Below are 23,416 nucleotides of genomic sequence, written 5' to 3' on the forward strand. Positions count from 1 at the left end.
GAAAATAGTGAGAGTAATGTCTCATTAGAAAATTACATGTTGTTTGACTTAAGTTTTCGCATTAAAAGCATTTTTATGTCTTTAATATACAGTATATATGTTTTTCAAAAACATCTGTGGTATATAAATGTACATATATGAACACATTGGGTATAAAACGTCTACACGTAGAAAAAATCCATGCGAATAAAAATTATTTCAGAACCGTTTCCACATTAAATATCACCAATTATCTGTACAAATCCATTGAGCAACCAACTGAAATCTTTTTAAGTGGAAAATGTAAATTAAAGAATTAAAATAATGTGGTTGAATAAATATGCACACCCTTAGTCTAATACTTTGTTGAAGTAATTTTTGAATGTATAGCAGCATTTAGTCTTTTTGGGTAGGTGTCTATCAGCATTGCCCTTCTGTAAATGACAATATTGCCTTACCCTTTCAGTAGATTTGTCAGGGTGTCTCAGTGTGCAGCGCCCTCTTCAGGTCACTCACAAGTTTTCAACTGGCTTCAGGTCAGGTCTGGGCTCTGGCACGCCTTTTCAAATCTTTGATCTTCTAGTGAAGCCATTCTTTTGTTGATTTGGAGGTATGCTTACTGTCGTTGTCATGGTAAAAGTTGAAATTCCTCTTCAACTTTTTAACGAGGCCAGAAGGGTTTGATGCAAAATTTATTATATTTGGAACTGTTCATAACTTCGTTCGACTTGACTAAAGCCATAGTTCCAGTTGCCGAAAAACAGCCAGAAAACAATTATTTTGCTTAACCCCTTAACGACCGCGGGCGGTAATATTACGTCCTAGCGGTCATAGTGTTAATCCCCGCTGGCTGCTGCAAGCAGCCTGTGGCAATCAGTGCACATGTCAGCTGATTTGTACAGCTGACATGTGTCTGCCAGGCACGAGTGGAATCGCGTTCCGCCCGTGCCTTTTAAGGCTGGGGCCACACAGGGATTACTGCAATCCCCTCGCATGACACTTGGCTCACGCTGGCAGTACAGCAGAGCCGAGTGTCATGCGAGTGTCCCTGCGACTGAGGTCCGACCGTGCGAGCGGACCTCAGCTGTGGGGGTGGGCCGGCACTGAGGAGGGGAGGGAGGGATTTATCTCCCTCTCTCCTCTATAGCCAGCTATTGCCGTACTCGCACTGCACTCGCGGTACACCGGTGTATCGCTAGTGCAGTGTGATTTTTCTTTCGCCATATACACTTGAATGGGTGCGAGAGAAAGAGTCTCACATTACAATCGCAGCATACTGCGATTGTTTTCTCGGTCCTATTAGGGCTGAGAAAATAATCGCTCATGTGTACTGACATACAGGCTAATATTGGTCCGAGTGGAATGCGATTTTTTTTTTTTTTTTATCGCATTCCACTCGCACCGATTTTCATGTCGTGTGGCTTAGGCCTAACGCCTTAAATGGCGCTGTCGATATGTGACAACACTATTATAATAGCAATCGCGCTAAAATTTCACTTCGATACCGGAAGGCATGTGACGTGATCACATGGATCCAGTGGTTGTCATGGTAGCACAGCCGAGTACTGGCTGTTACAAGAGATGATAATTTCTTCTGGTCTCAGTGGTGCTGCTCTAATCAGGAGAAATGAATGAGTGATCAGACAGCTAATCCTTATAGCCACCTAGGGGTACTAGTAAAATAGTAGGGGTACTAGTAAAATAAAATATAAAAAAAAAGTTTGGAAAATTAAAAAAAATAAATAAAATAAAAAAAAATAAAAGTTCAAATCATCCCCTTTCACCCCATTGAAAATTAAAGGGTTAAAAAAGTAAAAAAAATACACATTTGGTATCGCTGCATTCAGAAATGCTTGATCTATCAAAATATAAAATCAATCTGATGGGTAAAAAAAATTCCAAACACCAAAATTCCGTTTTTTGTCGCCACAAATTTTGCATAAACTGCAATAACAGACGATCAAAATAGCATCTACGCAAAAATGGTACCGTTAAAAACATCAGGTCAAGATGCAAAAATTAAGCTGTCACTGAGCCATAGATCCCAAAAAATGAGAACGCCACGGGTAGCGGAAAATGGCGCAAAACGTACGTCACTTTTTTCGGACAAACTTCTGATTTTTTTTAACCATTTAGATAAAATTAAACCTTTTAATGAGTAGTGTCTACGAACTCGCACTGACACATCAGTTTTACCATATAGTGAACACAGGGAGTAAAATATCTCAAAAAACAATAAATCGCACTTTTTTTGCAAATTTTTTCCGCATTTGGAATTTTTTTGCCGTTTTCAAGTACATTATATGGTAAAACTCTTGGTTTCATTTAAAACTGCAACTCGTTCTGCAAAAAAACGAGCCCTCACATGACCAGATTGACTGAAAAATAAAAAAAGTTACGTCTCCAGGAAGAAGAAGGGCAAAAAAAAAATGGAAAGTTTAAAATCGTCCAGTCGTGAAGGGGTTAATGATCTGCAGTACACAGGTTCTGGTATATTTTGTACAGCAACAGTTGAACAGACAAATTAATTCTGCCGAAGTCCAATGTCCTTTGTGAGAACTGAACCAAGGTAGTTTTCGCTTCTGGGCGCATCTTGTTTGTACGATGCCCTACAAAGTCAGGATGTCGTGTGAGACCTTCGCACTACTTCTCATATTGCAGCATTACATCAAGAGTAAGTCCAAGGGGCAACCTGGTTGCCATTACTAGGATGCCAGCCCCAAAAATGAAGACTGCCATGGTCTGGCTGCAATAGAGGACTGGGTTTCACCCCTCAGTTTTTTTTCCCTCAACTCTAGCAACCTATGGATTTTTATATTCTACATGATAAAATTAAATCTAACACAAAAAGTTTGGAAACTATTTGTTTACAGATCGTTTATTTGCGGCCTAAGTAGGTATTTCTCAATTAGCTCATGACAAAAGACTAACCACCCATGAAGTAAGTGTACAGTAAGATTTCAGAAGATTGTTACTTCAGATCATTGGGTTATGGCCCCATTTCCTTCAACGTGAGGAAACATTGCTCATGCATATTTATATAACACAAATGGAAATGACCAATGTACAATACAAGGCCGGTTTCAGACGTCCATGTTTAATCAGGTACAAGCCGCACGCATGGTTATGGTTATACATTTGTGTTTGCATACGTGTGCAACGTACCGGAAAAAACACGGGTCTTTTAAATAAGAGGATTTTCTATATTCACCTGTATCCAGTGCTGTTTTCTTCGGCTCTGCTGCCTCCTGCTTCTGACCGCCGCTCATTATTATAATTGATTATTCATTGCACTGAGGAGTTGGAAGCCGGAGCATTGTGGTGACAGCGCTGGGTACAGCATCACCAAGGACAACGCCGGGGACAGGTAAGTATTCACAAAGCAAGCAGTGTGTGTGCAGTGACGTCCAAGAGGTCACCGGACTTCCCAATGAAGTCTAATGAGATCCTGATGACACCCAAGCTACAGCCGGTGTCATGATGGTGACTTCAAGAGTTCATCAGAGTTCATTAAAAACTCTGGTGACCTCCTGGACGTCACTGCACACACACTGCTTGCTTTGTGAATACTCACCTGTGCTTGCGATGCTGTCCTCTGCTGTGCTGTCACCGGCGCTGTTCCAGCTCCTCAGTGCAGTGAATAATCAATTAATTTAATGAGCGGGGGTCAGGAGTGGGAGGCAGCAGATCCGATGAAAACAACGCTGGATACAGGTGAATATAGACAATCTTTTTATTTAAAAGACCCGTGTTTTCTCCAGTACGTGTCACACTGATGTCACATGGATCACATCAGTGTGCGATCCATGTGACACCATGCATGCAGCCTTAGAAAAAACGGACATGTCTGCGTGTGTGCGTGTGGGGTCATGAGGGGTCACACGGTCCGTCAGAAAACACGGACGTGTGAGTAACAGCATAGAATAACATGGGTATGTGTGGCATCTGTGTTAAAACCGGATGTCACGTACCTGAAACACTGACGTCTGAAACCGGCCTAATATATACCCATATGTGGGTATTCTTACCACACATTCCAAAATCATGGATGTTATCATCAAAACTCATGGACAAACTTTTGCTTTAATCTCTTTAGGGCCCCATAAAAAACTTAAAACAATGTATACTCCCGTCCTACAGTGGCGCCATTCCAGAGATGTCAGTGCTGCTATTCCCAGTGGATCTCGGGACATTATGTCATCTGACTGCTGCAGCCAAGCACAGGTTACTGATTACCTGCTGCAGCTGATCAATAATCCATCAGAGCAGACGCCTGCAGTGTGCACTGTCGAAATAGTAAAGGCTGCAGTGGGTCACCGATTATTTCTTTTTCTTTTTTTTATATTTTTCTATTACCTTTTTCCAGATGTTTTACACATACATATATATTCTGCAACATTTTTTCTCCAAGAGATCATAAGCGGTTTCTGGGTTAACATACTCATTTTTCTTTCCGGCTCATTTTTTCCACTGTAACTGGCAGAGTCATAGGATCTCTATTGTGATAGAAGGCGGATCTGATATGGTTCTGCTGGGACTGCGCAGCTCTGTTATACCAGGCCAGAGTCCTGCACATGCAGGGGCAAGGCTGGTGCTTCTGTACAACACACAACACCACATATCTAACACTGCAGAAGAAACTTCCCTGTAGCCTCAACGTATGGCAGCGTTCTATATGAGAGAGAGGAAGGTATAGGCATTCTGGGAAAGCTTGTGGCTTTGTAGACTGGGTACCATTGTGCTGTTCAACAGAACACAAGAGCGGAATGGGATGATTCAGGAGCACGAAGGATAAGCAAAGGGCTCCTGGGAAATGTAGTTTCCCAGTCTAAATTGGCAGTCAGCTGCTTACCAATACAGGAAAACCCATTTCAGTCAAAGTATTGATGAAGAAGAGTGGGAGAACGGGGCAAGAAACATGGAAAAAGCCATAAGGCATACAAGCTATATATGTACTGGGGCCTACAACAAAACATTACATTCTGGGATAGCCCCTTTAAGCAATGTCACCGCTTCTTGTATTTCAGGTAAGGCAGAGGGAAATGGAAAAATGCATATCACACTGTGTGACTTCATTGTGCCATGGGAATCTCTCACTCAAACCCAGAAGAAAAGTCTTAATCAGAGATATGAGATGGGCTGTGAGTGCAAGGTAAGTTACTGGAGTGAAGGATATGTTCACAGTAGAAAATGGAAATGTATAATTGCTATCGTTAGTTTATTTTAAATATGTGTAGCATTTAGGTGCATACAATTTTAAAGGGAGCCTGCCACGTGCAAGAACGCTATTAACCTGCAGATATGGGGTTAATCTGCAGATATGGGGTTAACCTGCCCAGCGCCAGCACATTGAACCTTGCTGTCTGGAGGAAAATAAATGTATCCCTCCTGGCAGCGTTCTGGTTTCAGTCACCCAGAAGGTGCCAGCACGGGTTCTGTCACCACTGTGTGTATGGAGAGCAGTGACTGTAAACCCCCCCCGCACTGGTTCTCATGCAGAGCTGCTGTCAGTCAGTGTGTGTCGGGGGGGGGGGGGGGGGGGGGGGTGGGGGGGGGGGTGGGGGTGGAGATGTGATTACAGCCACTGCTTTCCATACACAGAGCACAGACTGAACCCGGGCCAGCGCCGTCCCTATGATTAAAACCTACACGCTGTCGGGAGGCTTACATTTCTTGCACCAGGCAGGTTTCAAAGTTTAACTAACAGATTAACCCTATATCTGCAGTTTAATAGCATTTGTACACATGACAGGTTCCCTAAAAGTCTCAAATATGTATTTATCTATATTTTAAGTGCTTCTTATAATCCGAACAATACGGTATATTTTCTTAAAAATGCCACAAATGCCTGAGTCTTCTTGGCTATGGTTTCAGCAATATGAATCTACTGTCAGGTTCCCTTTAAAGGTGATTATATTTATTAGTTGATCAAAGCAAAATTTTTTAAACAAAACAACTGTTCATCATGTAAAATTTAACAAGAAATAATTGTTTCAGCCAACCAATAACAAATTAAGAAATCGTCTCTCATCCTCCACCTGGTGTCACTGGGCATAAATAGCCAGTTTTTACAGCCAATTTGGACTTAAATGTGTATGACAGTGTATGTGTAAAGGTTGTGTGAATGTAGATGAACACATACGTTTCATGTATGAACTCACATCCTGTACTTTTATTTTCCGAAGGAGTTTTGTGTCTCAAGCTCTGGTTGGTCCTGACCTTTAGGTGTACTTTGCACGCTGCGACATTGCTAGCCAGTGATAGCGATGCCGAGCGCGATAGTACCCGCCCCCGTCGCACATGCAATATCTTCTGATAGCTGCCGTAGCGAACATTATCACTACGGCAGCTTCACACGCACTTACCTGCCCTGCGACGTCGCTCTGGCCGGCGACCCGCCTCCTTGCTAAGGGGGTGGGTCGTGCAGCGTCACAGCGACGTCACACGGCAGACGGCCAATAGAAGCGGAGGGGCGGAGATGAGCGGGACTTAAACATCCCGCCCACCTCCTTCCTTCCGCATAGCCGGTGGAGGCAGGTAAGGAGAAGTTCCTCACTCCTGCGGCTTCATACACAGTGATGTGTGCTGCCGCAGGAACGAGGAACAACATCATACCTGTCGCTGCAGCGAAATTATGAAAATTATGAAAATGACCCGACACTACACAGATCACCGATTTACAACGCTTTTGCGATCGTTTATCAGTGCATCTAGGCTTTACACATTGCAACGTCGTTACTGGGGCCGGATGTGCGTCACTTTCGATTTGACCCCGACGATATCGCAGTAGCGATGTCGCAACGTGCAAAGTACCCCTTAGACAATTTCATCAATTGGAGAAATATATTAATAACACTAGAGATCAGAAAGTTACAGTTGTGCCGCTGGCCTTAAATTGCACTTAGAATAATGAGCCAGTAGCTTGGCACACTGACTTTTAAAGGAAAACTCTCTTACCCTTTAACCTAAATAAGCATGTGCCTATTTTACAGTTTGAAAACATTTTATGGTCTGTTAAAAATGATTTACTTGCTTCCAGAGAACAGGAAAAAGAGACTATTCCTTTCAACTTTTAGGGTCCATATGGAACAAACATGGAGCCGTTGACTGATCAACATACTTCTGTTTCATTCTTGAACAGTCCAAAGAGTCAAAGTTTTTACGTACTATTAACCCCTCATCTTTGCAGCCAATTTTTGTTTTGCATTTTTCAGTTGTGTGGAGATCTGACGATTTTATCTATACCAATTACCTGTACATACGCCGTTTTGGTCGGGTTTTTTTTATACATTACAGCTGAGCTATACAGAAGTATCAAGAAGGAAGCATCAGGGGTAATCTCAATGGTAAACGGCATCATTTGTAGCTCAGTTCCATGCTCTGCTGTTATAGACAGATGCCAGCTATGTATGGTGCCTTGCAAAAGTATTCACACCCTGTGAACCTTTCCACATTTCTTCATCTTAGACCCACAAATTTAATTTTTTTTTTATTATATGCCAACACAAAGTAGCAAGTATTTATGAAGTGTAAAAAAAGTAATACATGGTTTTCTAAATATTTTAAAAATATAAATCTGAAAATTGTATTCAGTCCACCTGAATCAATATTTTGGAGGACCACCTTATGTTGCAATTACTGCTGCAAGTCTTTTGGCGTATGTCATCTACCAGCTTTAAAATATCTAGAGGGTGAAATTTTTGTCCATTCTTCTTTTTGAAATAGCTCTAAAGGGCGCTTTACACACTACAATATATCTTACAATGTGTCGGCGGGGTCACGTCGTAAGTGACGCACATCCGGCATCGTAAGTTACATTGTAGCATGTAACAGCTACGTGCGATTGCGATTGAACGGTAAAACGTTCATCGCATACATGTCGTTCAATTCCTAAAAATTGAACGTCAGATTGTTCATCGTACCCGGGGTGGCACACATCACAGTGTGTGACACCCCGGGAACGATGAACAGATCTTACCTACGTCCTGCAGCTCCCGCCGGTAATGCGGAAGGAAGGAGGTGGGCGGGATGTTTACGTCCCACTCATCTCCGCCCCTCCGCTTCTATTGGCCGGCTGCCGCGTGGCGTCGATGTGACGTCAACAAATTGAACGTGCCACACATACGATGGGGGCGGGTACGATCGCATACGATATCGTATGCTGGATCGTATGGTGTAAAGCAGGCTTAACTCAGTGAGATTGAATGGAGAGCGTCTGTCATCAACAATGTTCAAGTCTTGCCACAAATTCTCAATGAGGTTTAGGTCTGGACTGTGACGGGACCATTCGTTCACACATGAATATGCTTTGAGCTACAACATTCCATTGTAGATCTGGCAGTATGTTTTTGGGGTTATTGTCTTGTAAGATGAACTTACTCCCCAGTCTCAAGTCTTTTGTAGCATCTAAAAGGTTTTCCTCTAGGATTGCTCTGTATCTCAATCCATCTTCCCATCAACTCTAACCAGTTTCCCTGTCACTTCTAAAGAAAAGCATCCCAATAGCAAGATGCTGCCACCACTATGTTTCATGGTGGGGATGGTGTTTGACCAGAGCAAATTCTTTCACAAGCTAGCGGTGTCCCCTACATGGCTTTTTGCGACTGCAAATGGGACTTCTTACTGCTTGCTTTCAAAAATGGCTTTCTTCTTGCTACTCTTCTATGAAGGCCAGATTTGTGGAGTATATGACTAAAGGCCGCTTTACGCGCAGCGACATCGCTAACGCAATGTCGTTGGGGTCACGGAATTTGTGACTCACATCCGGCCTCGTTAGCAACATTGTTGCGTGTGAAACGTACAAGCGACCGCTAACGAGCAAAAATACTCACCTTATCGTTGCTCGTTGAAACAGTCCTCCATTCCCAAATATTGTTGCTGTTGCAGGACGCAGGTTGTTCGTCGTTCCTGCTGCAGCACTCATCGCTATGTGTGACACCACAGGAACGAGGAACCTCACCTTACCTGCGGCCGCCGGCAATGATGAAGGAAGGAGGTGGGCGGGATATTACGTCCCGCTCAACTCCGCCCCTCCGCTTCGATTGGGCGGCTGCTTAGTGACGTCGCTGTGACGCCAAACGAACCGCCCCCTTAGAAAGGAGGCGGTTCGCAGGTCACAGCAACGTCGCTAGGCAGGTAAGTAGTGTGACGGGTCCGAGCGATGTTGTGCGCCACGGGCAACGGTTTGCCCGTGATGCACAACCGAAGGGGGCGGGTACGCTCGCTAGCGAGATCGCAGCTTGTAAAGCGGCCTTAATAGTTATCCTCTGGACACATTCTCCACCTGAGTTGTGAATCTCTGCAGTTCCTCCAGGGTGACCATGGGCTATTGGCTGCTTCCCAAATTAATGCCCTCCTTGCTTCGGATTAGGTGTGTTTCTTGGTTTTCATGATTTGATCCTTAATGTTCTCAAACAAACCTCTGAGGCTTTCACAGAACAGCTGTAGTTATACTGAAAATTATACACAGAGTCAATTGATTAAACTCAGTTTACTAATCTGACTTCTGGAGGCAAATATTATTTAAGTGTATTAGACTACCCTGAGGCTGAATACAAATGCACATCACAATTTTTAGATTTATATTTTTAAAATATTTAGATTTTACACAAATATGTACACTTCACAAATACTTGTTAGTTTGTGTTGGTATATCACATAAAATATATTCAAGTTTGTGGATGTAACTTGAAAAAAATGTGGAAAAGTTCATGGGGTATGAATAATTTTGCAACTATAACTTAGCTGGCATCCACCACATGTGGAAGGAGCTCAGTTCCTTAGCTCTCTCTACACACAGGCACAGCAATGTTAAGGTACATGTACGCTAAGAACAATTTATTTTTTAAAAACTTGAAAAAATTAGCCATTTCTCAGTCAAGAGCAACAAGAGCATGTTAGGTTTTAGGTCGAACTCTATTAATTTGAGTGTTATTTCAATCTTAAAACTATGAAACTTTAAGAAGAAATACAGCCCTTGAAGGGGATATCCTGTACTATTTTTTTTCTTACAATGTGCCTAACAACTAACTAGCAGGTATTTGCTAACTACCAGGCAGTTGTGCCCTGCGCGACCTCTGTAGGCACAGAGCAGTCCCAAACCACTCCTGTCGGCGATGGTCACGTCTCAGCTCATTTTCTGCTCTGTTGTCGCACAGTGACTACCGAAATTGTGCTGATTGACAACCAGCTCTCCACTGCCTAACTGCGGGAAGCCAGCTGTCAATCAGAATAGCGTAGGCAGTCACACCCCATTGACAGAGCAGCCTGAAGGAAGAAGAGCTGCTCTGTTGACTTGGAGCAGCTGAGTCACCTGCAGGAGCAGTCAATGGCCACTCTGTGGTGACACCGGGTACAACAAGTAGGTAGTTGCCTCTGTTAGTTTTTTAGTTTTTATGCACAAATTGAAGAAAGAAAAGTCACAGACAACCACTTTAACAGTATTGGCTGTAAAGCCAAATATCATTCTTTGTTAACATTGGTGACTTTCGAGAAATTGCGGATAATTACTGATTTTTTTCTGAATGCCCTTAACCATAACACTCTTTGTTGATATTTTAAGGCTTTGGCAGTGGCCGCAGTCATGAAAAAGTTAATTTTACACAACCTAGTAACTTAGCCCATGTGCGTCTTCCTGTGTACTGTTAGGAAGAGTACATAGGCTAGGAATCTTAATAAAACCTTAGGTAGAAAAATATGTCGATTAGTCACACTACCCAACATACTCACAATGCAGCTTAATGCTTCATAGCAAAAGTGGAAGCCATTACTAAGAGGGCAGAATCTCACATTACACACAGAGTTTGCAACAAACCATTTAACTGTTATTAAAAGCATGTGACAAAAGGTTTTGTGGTCAGGCGAGACAAAATGGGAACATTTCGTTCCAAGTTCAAAGTGCTACATCTGGCAAAATCTGTACTACAGTATGTGAGGACAAAATGCTGCAACTTTTACATCAATTTTTTGTTCCACTATTTTAGGCCATAAATGAAAGCTTAGATAAAAGAATACATTTCTGAAGTCTTAGGCCCCTTCACACATCATTTAAAACAACGCCCATGTGGCACTTTACGTTTTGACCATTCATATGGCTATCAATGTGTACGTGTCATTCAGGGTTTATCCATGTGTACCTGTGTGCCATCTGTGTGCCATCCATGTAACAGGTACCAGAATAAAATACATGACATTGAAATTAATGGGTTTTTTTGTGCAAAGATATGTAGATGATAGACAGACAAACATATAGATAGATAGATTTTACAGCTAGGAGCCAAATTAATAAATAATTTAAAGAAAAACATGACCTAGGGTCTCTCTCATTTTTAATAACTACCAAATATAAATCAGACAGCTGCAGGCTGATAATATCAGACTAGGAAGGTCCATGGTTATTGGACCCTTCCCAGCCTAAAATTAGCAGCCCTCAGCCACCCCAGAAGTGACACATCACATTAGATGCTCCAATTCTGGCTCTTCATATCAGCTCTTCCCATTTGTCCTGGCGCCCTGACAAACAGGGCATTGTTTTATGGGTTTGATATCAGCTGTGTAGTGTCAGCTGGCATCAAGCTCTGCCTGGTGTTAGTAATAGAGAGGTGTCTATCAAACACCCCCACTACCAACCCAGTAAATCCCCACCCCCCCCCCAAAAAGACACACATACACACAAAATGAATAATTTATTTCAATAAACACTCCCCAAAACTTTCCCCCATTTACCATTTTATAAAAAAAAGAAAATGCAGCTCCGCCATAGTCCAGGGAATCTGCCATAGCCCACCGATACCGTTGTAGTCTCAAAATGGATATCTGAAAAAATTCCACAAACATACAAACACGGAAAAATAAAAGAAGACACTTTATGCTCTTCATCACTTTATTCAAAAGAAAAAAAATCCCAGCAAATCCGACAAACAAAGTTTATTGAGCATCATCCTTACACTCCATAGACATGGCTAATAGGCAATTCCGGGTCACGATATGCTGCGTTATACCCCGCACCTCTGATGAGCAGTTATTTCGGTAACATTACCCATGCTCAGGCTCGACGAGTCACCAGGGCACTCCGGGTCATGCTGCTTTGTGTGTGACTCGGTGACCCTGATGAGCTGTAACATTACTGATGTCACTGCTCTTCAGAGGCGCTGGGTGTCAGGCAGCACAGCGTGACCCTGAATTGCCTGTCAGCAAAGTCTGTAACGTATCTTGAATGAATTTAATTCTGATCCGTGTACTGTCTGTGTAGACTTCTACTGGCCCTTTTCATCCGTGCTGGCGCTAAAAAGCGAACATGTCTCTGTGTGGATCACATGGACACACATATGCGTGTGAACGTGTCAGCAGTACATGTGAAAACGGACATGTGAATGGGGCCTTAAGCTTAATTATAGACATAGGGTGACAATTGTCCAAAACCCATGCTACCCTTGTAGAGGGAGTATAACACTGATCAAAGACAAATAGTAATTGAACATACGGTATATCCCCTCATCCTTCCCAGTTTAAATAATCAACTCCCTTAAAAATACATGAAGTGATTGAATGCACTCCAAAAATCCACTGATTGCATCTGGGGTATGAAAACACGCATGGAGGCTCATATTCATAAACATTTACAAGCTTTATTCATATAAAATATGTATTACAAACACAATTATGTGCACAATGGATCCCAAGTCTCAAAATGGTATAAAAAAGTATGGTATAAATGGAGGGCTCCAACAGATGCACACACCTCAATAAAAAAATTGTTTAAAAGAACCGAGAGTCCTCAGTGGTTGATACCTTTCAATGGCTAACTGAAAAGATGGTAATAATAGCAATTATTACCATCTTTTCAGTTAGCCATTAAAAGCTATCAACCACTGAGGACTCTCAGTTCTTTTAAACAATTTTTTTTATCTCTACTGGCTAACACGGTACAAAGATATATTTTACACACCTCAATAGCCACTGCAAAGTTTCTTCTGCATTATAAATATATCCCATCGTCTAGTACAGACCTGGGCAAGGGGCGGCCCGCGGGCCACATCCGGCCCGCCTACTCTCTGTGACCGGCCCGCCCGTCTTCAGCCGGTGCAGTGGAGCCGGGCTGCAGCGTGCCGAGCAGGGAGAGATCCTGCAGGTCTGCACAGTAAGTGCAGGCAGCGGAACGCAGGAGTCTCTCCTCTGTTTCCTGCCGGCACTTTGTCAGTGACACACGCACGCGCTCTGATGTTATCAGTACTGCGCTGCGTGTGTCATTTCAAAAGTTCCCGCCGGGCAGAAGGAGCAGCAGCAGCCGGGGCCTGAAGAGAAGCAGCGGCGAGGCCCGTACAAGAGAAGGAGCAGCTCAGCGGGGGACATGTACGGAGGTGCCTGAGAACGGGGACGATAAGAAAGGAGAGGTAAGCAGTGACTAATAAGCTGAGGAGGGGACAATGGGGGAGGGGGGACTGGTGACTAATACTGGGGGTGTAGTGGTGTAGTTTTGCAGGTGTAGTATATGGTGTTGTGTATATAGTGGTGTAGTATATAGTGGTGTAGTACATAGTGGTGTAGTACATGGGGTCAGGGGCGTAACGACCGCGATCGCAGAGGTTGCCACTGCGATCGGGCCCGCGGGGTTATAGGGGCCCGGCAGCCACTCTGCAGAGCCGGCTGCCGGGCCCCTATGTGTAGTGCCGCTGTGTAGTGGCCGGCCTGTGAGTCAGGGGAGCCCAGAGTCAGTAGAGGGGCCCCTGACCTGGAGAGGCCACCAGCCGTGTCTGAGCTGCAGGAGTGCTAGTCCTGACCTGCACAGCAGACGGAATCTCCATCCTGCAGGACCTGCGATGACGTCACGCCCATGTGACTGTGTGGGAGGAGGCACAGGATGCCGGCAGAAAGCAACAGATGCTGAATCCTGAAGGAGATGTGGACACATGACTGGTAATAAGAAAAGAGGGGACATGAGGGGAAGGGGGGCTGCAGGGTGAGGGGCATATGAGGGCTGCAGACTGTGACAGAAGGATGTGAAGGGGTGCAGAGTGTTTGAGATGGGTAAGTTGGGGTACAGGCAGGGTGAGATATGTGGGGCATGGGGTGTGTGATATGGGGGGTGCAGGCTGTATGGGGAGCAGGGTGTGTGACATATGGGGGTGTAGTGTGTGTGATATGGGGGTGCAGGCTGTGTGACATATGGAGGTGTAGTATATTACAGGTGTACTATATGGAGGTGTAGTATATTACAGGTGTACTATATGGAGGTGTAGTATATTACAGGTGTACTATATGGAGGTGTAGTATATTACAGGTGTGCTATATGGGGGTGTAGTATATTACAGGTGTACTATATGGAGGTGTAGTATATTACAGGTGTGCTATATGGAGGTGTAGTATATTACAGGTGTACTATATGGAGGTGTAGTATATTACAGGTGTACTATATGGAGGTGTAGTATATTACAGGTGTACTATATGGAGGTGTAGTATATTACAGGTGTGCTATATGGAGGTGTAGTATATTACAGGTGTGCTATATGGAGGTGTAGTATATTACAGGTGTACTATATGGAGGTGTAGTATATTACAGGTGTACTATATGGAGGTGTAGTATATTACAGGTGTACTATATGGAGGTGTAGTATATTACAGGTGTGCTATATGGAGGTGTAGTATATTACAGGTGTAGTATATAGGGATGTAGTGATGTAGTATATTACAGGTGTACTATATGGAGGTGTAGTATATTACAGGTGTAGTATATAGGGATGTAGTGATGTAGTATATTACAGGTGTACTATATAGAGGTGTAGTATATTACAGGTGTACTGTATGGGGGTGCAGTGATGTAGTATATTACAGGTGTGCTATATGGAGGTGTAGTATATTACAGGTGTACTATATGGAGGTGTAGTATATTACAGGTGTACTATATGGGGGTGTAGTATATTACAGGTGTGCTATATGGAGGTGTAGTATATTACAGGTGTACTATATGGAGGTGTAGTATATTACAGGTGTACTATATGGAGGTGTAGTATATTACAGGTGTACTATATGGGGGTGTAGTGATATAGTATATCGCAGGTGTATTATATAGTGGTGTAGTATAATACAGGTGTATATGGGGGTGTAGTATATTACAGGTATATGGAGGGGGTGTAGTATATTACAGGTGTATATGGGGGTGTAGTATATTACAGGTATATGGAGGGGGTGTAGTATATTACAGGTGTATGGAGGGGGTGTAGTATATTACAGGTGTATATGGGGGTGTAGTATATTACAGGTATATGGAGGGGGTGTAGTTTATTACAGGTGTAGTATATAGGGGTGTAGTGGTGTAGTATATTACAGGTGTAGTATATGGAGGGGGTGTAGTAATGTAGTATATTGGGTAGAACAGAGTTAATTATATTAGTCCGGCCCTTTAAACCAATCCCAATTTCTCATGCGGCCCCATGGGAAAATTAATTGCCCACCCCTGGTCTAGTACCTACTATACCCAAGCACCCCAATGCTCGATCGAGTATCGAGCAGTGGAAAGCCTGCTTGCTCATTAATTATTTTTGATTGCTACTTGAATTCCTGACTTTTTGCCCCTTATATGCACTGTCATCCCATCACAACCCCCAACATGATCTGAGGGTGCTGGCATATTGCTACTGCAGCCTAACATCAGGTCTGCCATCTTACTACCGCTAATAAGCCGGTCAGCATAATGCAAATGGCCTTTTTGTCAGTGCTGCACCTATAATTATTAAGTGACAAATGATGTCAATCAAGGAGAGGAAGTTGGTGCCAATTAGGGAGTAATGAAGAAAGCTGATGCATACTGAGTACATGAACATGCCCTAATGCACTTCTAGGCTAATTTGCAAGTGACAAGGCTGGCACATCAGATTGCTAAAACAATTTAATATTCGTTTAACAGCTTTTAGCTCAGTCTAGAACCATGGTGACTTGATGTATGAACGCTCTGTAGGAAGATCGATCTTGTGCAAGCCTAGATAGGTGCACCAGGGTCTTCTCTGCCTTTTTCTTGATAGTATCAAGCCATCGGGTTGTTGATCTTCATCTTTGCCTTGTTCCTTCTACTCTTCCGACCATGATATCCTTCTCCATTGACCTATACAGTCATACCATTAGCTTCATTAGTAATATTGTCTTGACAGGTTCCCTTTCATGTCTTTGGACTCCTCTGATATAGAATAATGATTTTACAGACAACGGGTTGTATGCAGTGGCTACCCTTAGTTAAAAAATGTCCTCTAAATTTCAGTCTTGTAACGCTTGTCGCAGGAGATAGAAAAGCGGCGAGACGAAGTGCGCTCACTGAACCACTAGGGTGACCCGGGCTTACCCTTTTAGTGGGACTAAGCACCCACCGCAAAGCAGATGCCAGGTGCCTCTCCCAGGGCAGTAATCGGGACTGAAGCAGATGACCCCCAGGGCAAGGACGGACACAGGTGCAGACACAAAGTCTCTAGTGTACACTGGGACGGCTGAGCTGAAAGCACTGCCAGGACGGACAGGCACAGTCACTAGTATAGTCAAGAACCACCAGGAATGTTGAGGCTGATGGCACAGCCAGGGTGGACAAGCGCAGTCACTGGTATAGGCAGGAACCACCGGGATGGCTGGAGCCGATAGCACGGCCAGGGCAGACAGGCACAATCACTGGTATAGACAAGAATCACCAGGATGGCTAAGGCTTATAGCATTGCCAGGGTGGACAGGTACAGGGTACTGGCATGGTAGGGGTACAGGAATGTACACTGGCTAGGTTACGGACAGTGGACAAGGGGACCTGACAACTAGCTGGCTAGGGAAAAAACCACTAACTAATCACATTGTTCAGGCACCTCCCCTAGTGGGAGAGTGCCTTAAGTACTCAGTGCCTCTCAGCGATAGGCTGAGTGGCACTTCCAGGCAGTGGCACACTGGTCCTTTAAGAGAAGGGCAGCAGTGTGCGCGCACGCCATAGGAGCACTCCCAGAGGACCTGTGCAGCATGCACAGGCTGCAGGAGGAGGAAGCAGAAAACACCCACATGGAGGACCGCAGGGAAGCTAGGCAGTGTGGTGCGGGCTGGCCGCTGCCAAGAGTGTATACACTTTCTGCACGCAGACACCCAGACATACCAGATTATGCTTGGGTGTCTGCCTGCAAAAAGCGTATACACCTGAAAATGATGCAACAGAGAGCACACGCTGACTCCGTCTGCACCACTATAGTCAATGGCCCCATCGGTGCATGCGTCCAAAACCAGTTTTGCGGGGGGGGTCAAATGGAAGCTCTGATGGGACCACTGAACCTAGGTAAAAACGCAGTTTGAAAGCAGCCAGCTGTTTTCAGGTCACTCATTCTACCTCCGGAGACACTCATTATCGCTCATCCATATGCACTGCTTTCCCTGCCCACCGGCAGTCCTGGCATTTGTGATTGGTTGCAGTTAGATGCGCCCCCAGCCTATGTTACAGCGTCTGACTGCTTGGAATCACAGACCCTGTCAGCTGGTCCCTATCCTGGTGTAAAACTAAATAAATTAAAAAAAAAAAACTGACGTACGATCCCCCAAATTATGATATCCAGCACAGATAAAGCATACGGCTACAGGCTGCAGCCCCTAGTCGTGTGTTAATTTGGCTGTGTATCAAAATAAGAAGAACCGCATGCGACTTTATATAAAAAAAATTTAAATAAGTAATTTTAAAAAATGGCGTGCAATCCCCCCATTTTCATACACAGCCATGCTAAAGCTGACAGCTTATTGGGCCCCTCCCAGCCTAAAAATAGCAGCCTGCAGTTGCCCAGGGTTGTTGCATCTATTAGATGTGACAAACCCAGTACATTACCTGGCTCATCCTGATTGTCCTGGTGCGGTAGCAATCGGGATAATAAGGGGTCTATATGACTCCCCCATTACTAATCTGTCAGTGAAAAGAAATGAACACAAACACTGAAAAATTCCTTTATTTGAAAAAATTAAAAAAAAAACTCTTTCACCAATTTATTAACCCCCAAAACACCCAGGTCTGACGTAATCCACACAAGGTACTACGATGATTCTGGCTCTGCTACATCTGAAGTGACAATGATCAGCCATATAACATGACCGCCTGCTGTGAGCTTCAGGCAGAGAATGAGCCGCAGCAATGACAGGTGACGTCACTCAGGTTTTTTGCAGTCATAGCTGGAGATTCCCACGGTCCTCCACCTGTGATTGCAAGTAACCTGACCTCAGTAAATTCAGCGACCTCACCTTAGGTGAGGTAACTGAGTTGACAGACCTGCATTTCCTGGTAGAAATCTGCGTTTTTTTCCCAAGAGATACAAATATGGTGCTGAAATTTCTACACCATATTACTGCACCCAATCTACACCTCCTGGCAAAAAAACACTTACCACATGTGGTTTTGAAGCATTTTTTGTCAGGAGGTGTAGATTGGGTGCATGAATATGGTGTAAAACTATAGTCACCAAATTTGCATCTCTTGGCCTAAAAATGCACTAAAACAGTGGCTGGGGGCACAATGACTGCAACCAATCACAGACGCCAGGACTGCCAGTGGGCGGGGAAAGCAGTGCATATGGATGAGCGATATTGAACGTCCCCGGAAGTAGAATGAGCTGCCTGTAAGCAGTTACAACTGCACCATAGACTAGGAAAAGTATAGCGCGCTTACTTCAATCCACCTATGTCTTCTACCACCATTTTTAAGCGCTGGATTCTGGCCCTCATAGACTTATATGGGAGCGGCATCTGGCCAAATATCTGGGATCAATTCCTGGCCTGAACAGTTTTGTTGGTTTTTTTAAAAAATCCGGTTAGATTCGCCGATCCCGGTTATCTGTGAATACGCACATCACTAGTTCTCACACTATGTTCACCCAGCTTCAAAAAAGTGGATCTAGCTAAAGCGCGATTGGGACATGGTGACCACTGCTTGTCAAATTCATGATGAGCGGCGGTTCTCACTACGCCACAAATCTTACTACACCAGGGAATGGAGTAGCATTTGTGGTGAGGCACACAGTGAGATTAACGTGAAAAGTACCTGTCTTGATGTATCAGGCCCAGTGTTTCTATGTATCTATAAGAAGCAAGGATTTTTTTGTATTGACTAGGAAGAGCAATTCATCATGAAAGTGAAGTATTGATCCCCCATTATGTTCTTATATCTTTAACCCAAAATGTTTAACAGTGAAGTCTGCCTAATTAACAAAAAATATGTAAAATAGATTCTGATTGTTGTCTCTCTATCTTGTTTCCTCAGATCTCACGCTGTCCTTCCATCCCCTGTCTTGTCTATGCCCAAGATGAGTGTCTCTGGACAGACTGGACAACAGAGAAGAGCATAAACGGACGGCAGGCAAAACATTATGCCTGTATTAAGCGTAGTGATGGATCCTGCTCCTGGTACCGGGGAACTGCCCCACCAAAACAGGAGTTCCTCGATATAGAGGACCCCTAAATCTCATTTTGTGCAAGTTCAACCCACCAGTTTTGAGGGTTTTTGTTTTTCTTTGGCCCAGGTAAACATCAGTTCCTGCAAGTCACATGGCTGAACAGAAGAAGCTGGACTGCAAGCTGTCATGGGACAGGGGTTTAACCCCTTCATTGCTGAACATTGCAGCACTGAAAGGATTAAATGGATCAGGATGAGGATGGACTCTGCTTCCACCCTAATTCTTAGACTTCCTTTTACCACTTTCCCTACGATACAGTTTGCTGCAGCGCACAAGGCCACATATAGAATCCCCTTGTTCTGTGTAGCTGGTCTACAATCCTTTCCATGACTTTCCCCAAGTGCCCTATTCCCTTTCCAAAAAAATTATCCTACAAAGCGAGGTCCAAGCTCTGAGTTCTGTTTACCCACCCCTAATCAGTGTAATTAGTATTCTCATGCAATCGAAGCAGGGACTGGCTTTCTGTCTAATTCTGAGAATGCTTTTATTATACAATTTGCACCAATTTTGTTCAAGTTTTTTTATTTTTGAGACTTTCTGGGAGTGTTCTTAAAGGAACTCTAATGCTAAACTAAAGGATGCTGGTATAAGATGCATGCTGTACAAAGCACTGACTAACAAAAGTAAAGGTTTGTAGAGATTTCTTTTACATTTAAAGAGGATCTGTCAATTATCTTGTTAATAGTCTTGTCTATGAACAAGTAATGCCGGATTTTATTACAAATTTGGGATGTGACGGTCTTCTGTTATTCCTCGTGCAAATGTATGAATAAATTAACTACTGGGTGTTATTATTAACCTTATCAATTGATTGTGTTCTTACCCTTTTTCAGGCATATTGTGCCTGGAACCCAACTGAAAAAACGGTAAAGCAATGTAAAATATAAAAAAAGAAGTAACAAATGCACTGCAATGTAAAAACACGACATGCGGTGAATATGTTCAGTCTTTTTAGGCTTCATTTAATTGCTTCAGGTTTTCAAAGACGTAAAAGACTTCAGTCCATTCTTGTATTGTCTTCCGCTTGGAAGATGCTTTTAACACACAAAAGAAAAGAAGTTGCGAAAGACATCCAAATAGACCCTTCAGGAAAAACAGCGCTGGTGTCACCTAAAAGAGGACGTGTGCACAGGATGGTATAACATGTCCATGAAACATGGTCTGTGGTGGGATCACTATGCAGTAACATGACCTTTGCAACTGCCTCATACATTAGGCAATCAGTTTATGTCAGGAGACCCAGATATTGAGCCATCCAAGCTATATTTGCGTTGCGAGAATGTGACACCAGCCTAATACTATAATAACTGATTGCATAATGTCTGAACGTATATGAATATACATCTTTGATAAGACAATGGCAGCACCCAGTCAATTTATTCATACACTACAAGTTGGATTAATGGAAATGGCAAGAAATAATATTTTTTTCTTTCCTTTAGGAATGCAATTATTAGCTAAGATAGACAGGTCAGGAGAGCTGACACATCCTCTTTAAAACTATGATTTAGATAAAATGATGTTTTTTGTGGAGAAAAGGGTTTTACACAAACATGTATATTCATTGCATTCTTCTCCCCGTTCAGTGGTCCCATTGGGCTTCCGTCCGAACCCCCACACAAAACGGGATTTGGACGTATGCGCCAACGGGGTCACTCGGTCGTGCCCCATTTTAGGAGGTATACGCTTAGTGAAGGCAGACACCTAGACGCAGTCTACTATGTCTGGGTGTCCACCTCCAGTAAGCGTATACTCCAGAAAATGGTGCATGACAGAGCACACAGTGACTACATCTGCACCATTATAGTTAGTTGCCCCGTCGGTGCATATGTCTGAAACCTGTGTTGCAGGGGGTTCAGAAGGAAGCCCCGACGGGACCACTGAACGAAGAGAGGAACGCCGTGTGAAAGCTGCCTAAGAAGAACCAAACATAAACCCACAAAAGAAAATAGCTTTTTTTCTAAAATATACCATGTTATCATCTAAATGAATTGTGAATTTAGTCCATAAGGCACTTTATCTTACTGATTTTGACTTGTCTGCTCCCTGTGAAAGTAGTAAAATGTTTCCCATTCTGGCAATCAGCAGGGGACTTTGCAGTAGGATCCCTGCCGATCAGTGCAACATCCTAGTGGTATCCGGTAACATCTTTGATGAAACAACCCATACAAAACTGTTTTCCAGCTGAACTACAGTAAAGACATTTGTAAATGATTACTTATACAATCTGTGCATGCTACAGCATGCTGTTTGTACGCAGGTCAGACTGACCATTTAGCATTAGTATTCTTTTAAGGTGATTGCGGTGTAAATGTGTTGCATTGTGACAGCAGCAATATAAGCCATGTGGACTCTGCATCATAGTTCAGCAGTATTCATGTTGTAATAATAAAAGACTAAACTTTGTGGAAAAGCTGTAGATACCAGACACGCTTTAATGGTAAACTAAACAACATACATTATGCACACATTATAGCCTCAGAGTACACAGGACACACAGTGCACCCCACTCTCTATACACTGTACCCTCTTAATACACCGTTACCATGGTCCAATGTGCACAGGATACTCACCCCTCTTTTTACTCCCCACAGGGCACAAGTTGCGTGTACACAGACCATAGCACCAAGTCCTGTAAGGTGCATAGGAGAGAATGTTAACCGTGCCTGATGTACTGTATAGCTTTTGGGAATATTTAATCCCTCATTACTAGAAAACTTTTTATCATATTTATATCATACTATTTGTTATTTCCCTTTTTATTCATGACATGGCTTTATGGTCCTTGTGTCAAGCCAATCCCCTTTGTACAAACAAGTATACTGTAAATCACAGTAATGCTATTTGTAGAGTTCTTGCTTGGTAAAATATAAAACGGAATGTGTATTTTTTTTTGTTTTCTGCTGCGAGTATTAATTTAAAGCTTTTGTTATCTTTTGTGTTTTTATTATTATTATTTTTGCTGAAAATAAAGTCTGAGACTTGTGGAGAAAGAAGAGGAAAGTTGCATGTTCCGTGCTTTGCACTCATTCCGATGCTCGATGACAAATTCTGTATGTGAAAGTTTCATCGGTGCCATTAAAAAAGTATTATCTGCCAATAGGAGAGACCTTCGACCTATTATTGCGGCTTTTCTTTTCAGTTTAGGTTTTATATTTTTGTGTGGGTTAATAGAGCGGCATTAGCAGATCTGATCTTGTCCCTCAGACAATATTCTACTTGTCAGACTATATTTAGTGTTGGTATAACTTTTCCTTTTCATGTATCTTTAACGCCAATGTATATTTTATAGTAATAGCAATAGCATTTCCATTTTCATCCCGGATTTGCACCAGTACTAGTATTACTTGTAACTAGATAAGCTTCTTTTAAAATTAGCTTCCCCAAAAGCATGTAACGTCTCGGGGGTGTAGATCAGTAATGCTGTTATTACTTTTCTAAAAAAAATTTGGTTTCTTCCAAGTCTGTTGACAGAGTAGCACAAAGCTTTTCATCTATCCTATTTTAAAAGATCGTATATTTAGTCTTGCCATGAAGTATTATAAGCAATTTAAAGTAATAATGGCTCTAAACTCTGGGTAACAGAAGTTGTATTGTGCTAAGCACTGTTAGGCCTCTTTCACACACCCGTGAAAATCACGCACGTGTTTCAGGGACATGTCAAAGATGCGTATTGCCCTCGGTGAGCTGTGTGTATGGCACACATGTGTTCTCCGTGTGCTATCTGTGATAACACACGAAGAACGGGAACTTTCTACTCACCTGTCCCTGGCGTCGCTGTCCGTGGTGCTGATCTTCGGTCTCCGGTCCTGCCGACTGCCCGCTGCTGCTGCTTCCGGCCGCAGTGAAGTGAATATTAAATGAGTATAATGAGCGGCGGTCGGCAGCAAGTGACAGCAGCGGCAGAGACAGGAGGGCTGGAGAAGGTGAGTAAAGGTTTGGGTTTTTTTAATAGACACGTCTTTTCTCTGGTGCATGTCACACGGAACACATCCGTG

At 43.3% G+C, this 23,416-nt stretch overlaps 1 protein-coding gene across 1 annotated transcript in view; it reads left to right on the forward strand.

The window, feature by feature from the left end:
* TIMP2 (TIMP metallopeptidase inhibitor 2) overlaps positions 1-22,518 on the forward strand; it is a 69,190-nt gene extending 46,672 nt beyond the window's left edge. Inside the window, exons 4-5 of the mRNA XM_075349681.1 lie at positions 5,007-5,131; positions 19,226-22,518. Of these exons, the coding sequence (XP_075205796.1) occupies positions 5,007-5,131; positions 19,226-19,423 (323 nt within the window). The 3' untranslated portion in view covers positions 19,424-22,518. The remainder of the gene's footprint in view (positions 1-5,006; positions 5,132-19,225) is intronic.
* The last annotated feature ends 898 nt before the right edge of the window (positions 22,519-23,416 follow it).

This window comes from Anomaloglossus baeobatrachus, chromosome 5 (assembly GCF_048569485.1).
Source record: "Anomaloglossus baeobatrachus isolate aAnoBae1 chromosome 5, aAnoBae1.hap1, whole genome shotgun sequence".
NCBI classification, from domain to species: Eukaryota; Metazoa; Chordata; class Amphibia; order Anura; family Aromobatidae; genus Anomaloglossus; species Anomaloglossus baeobatrachus.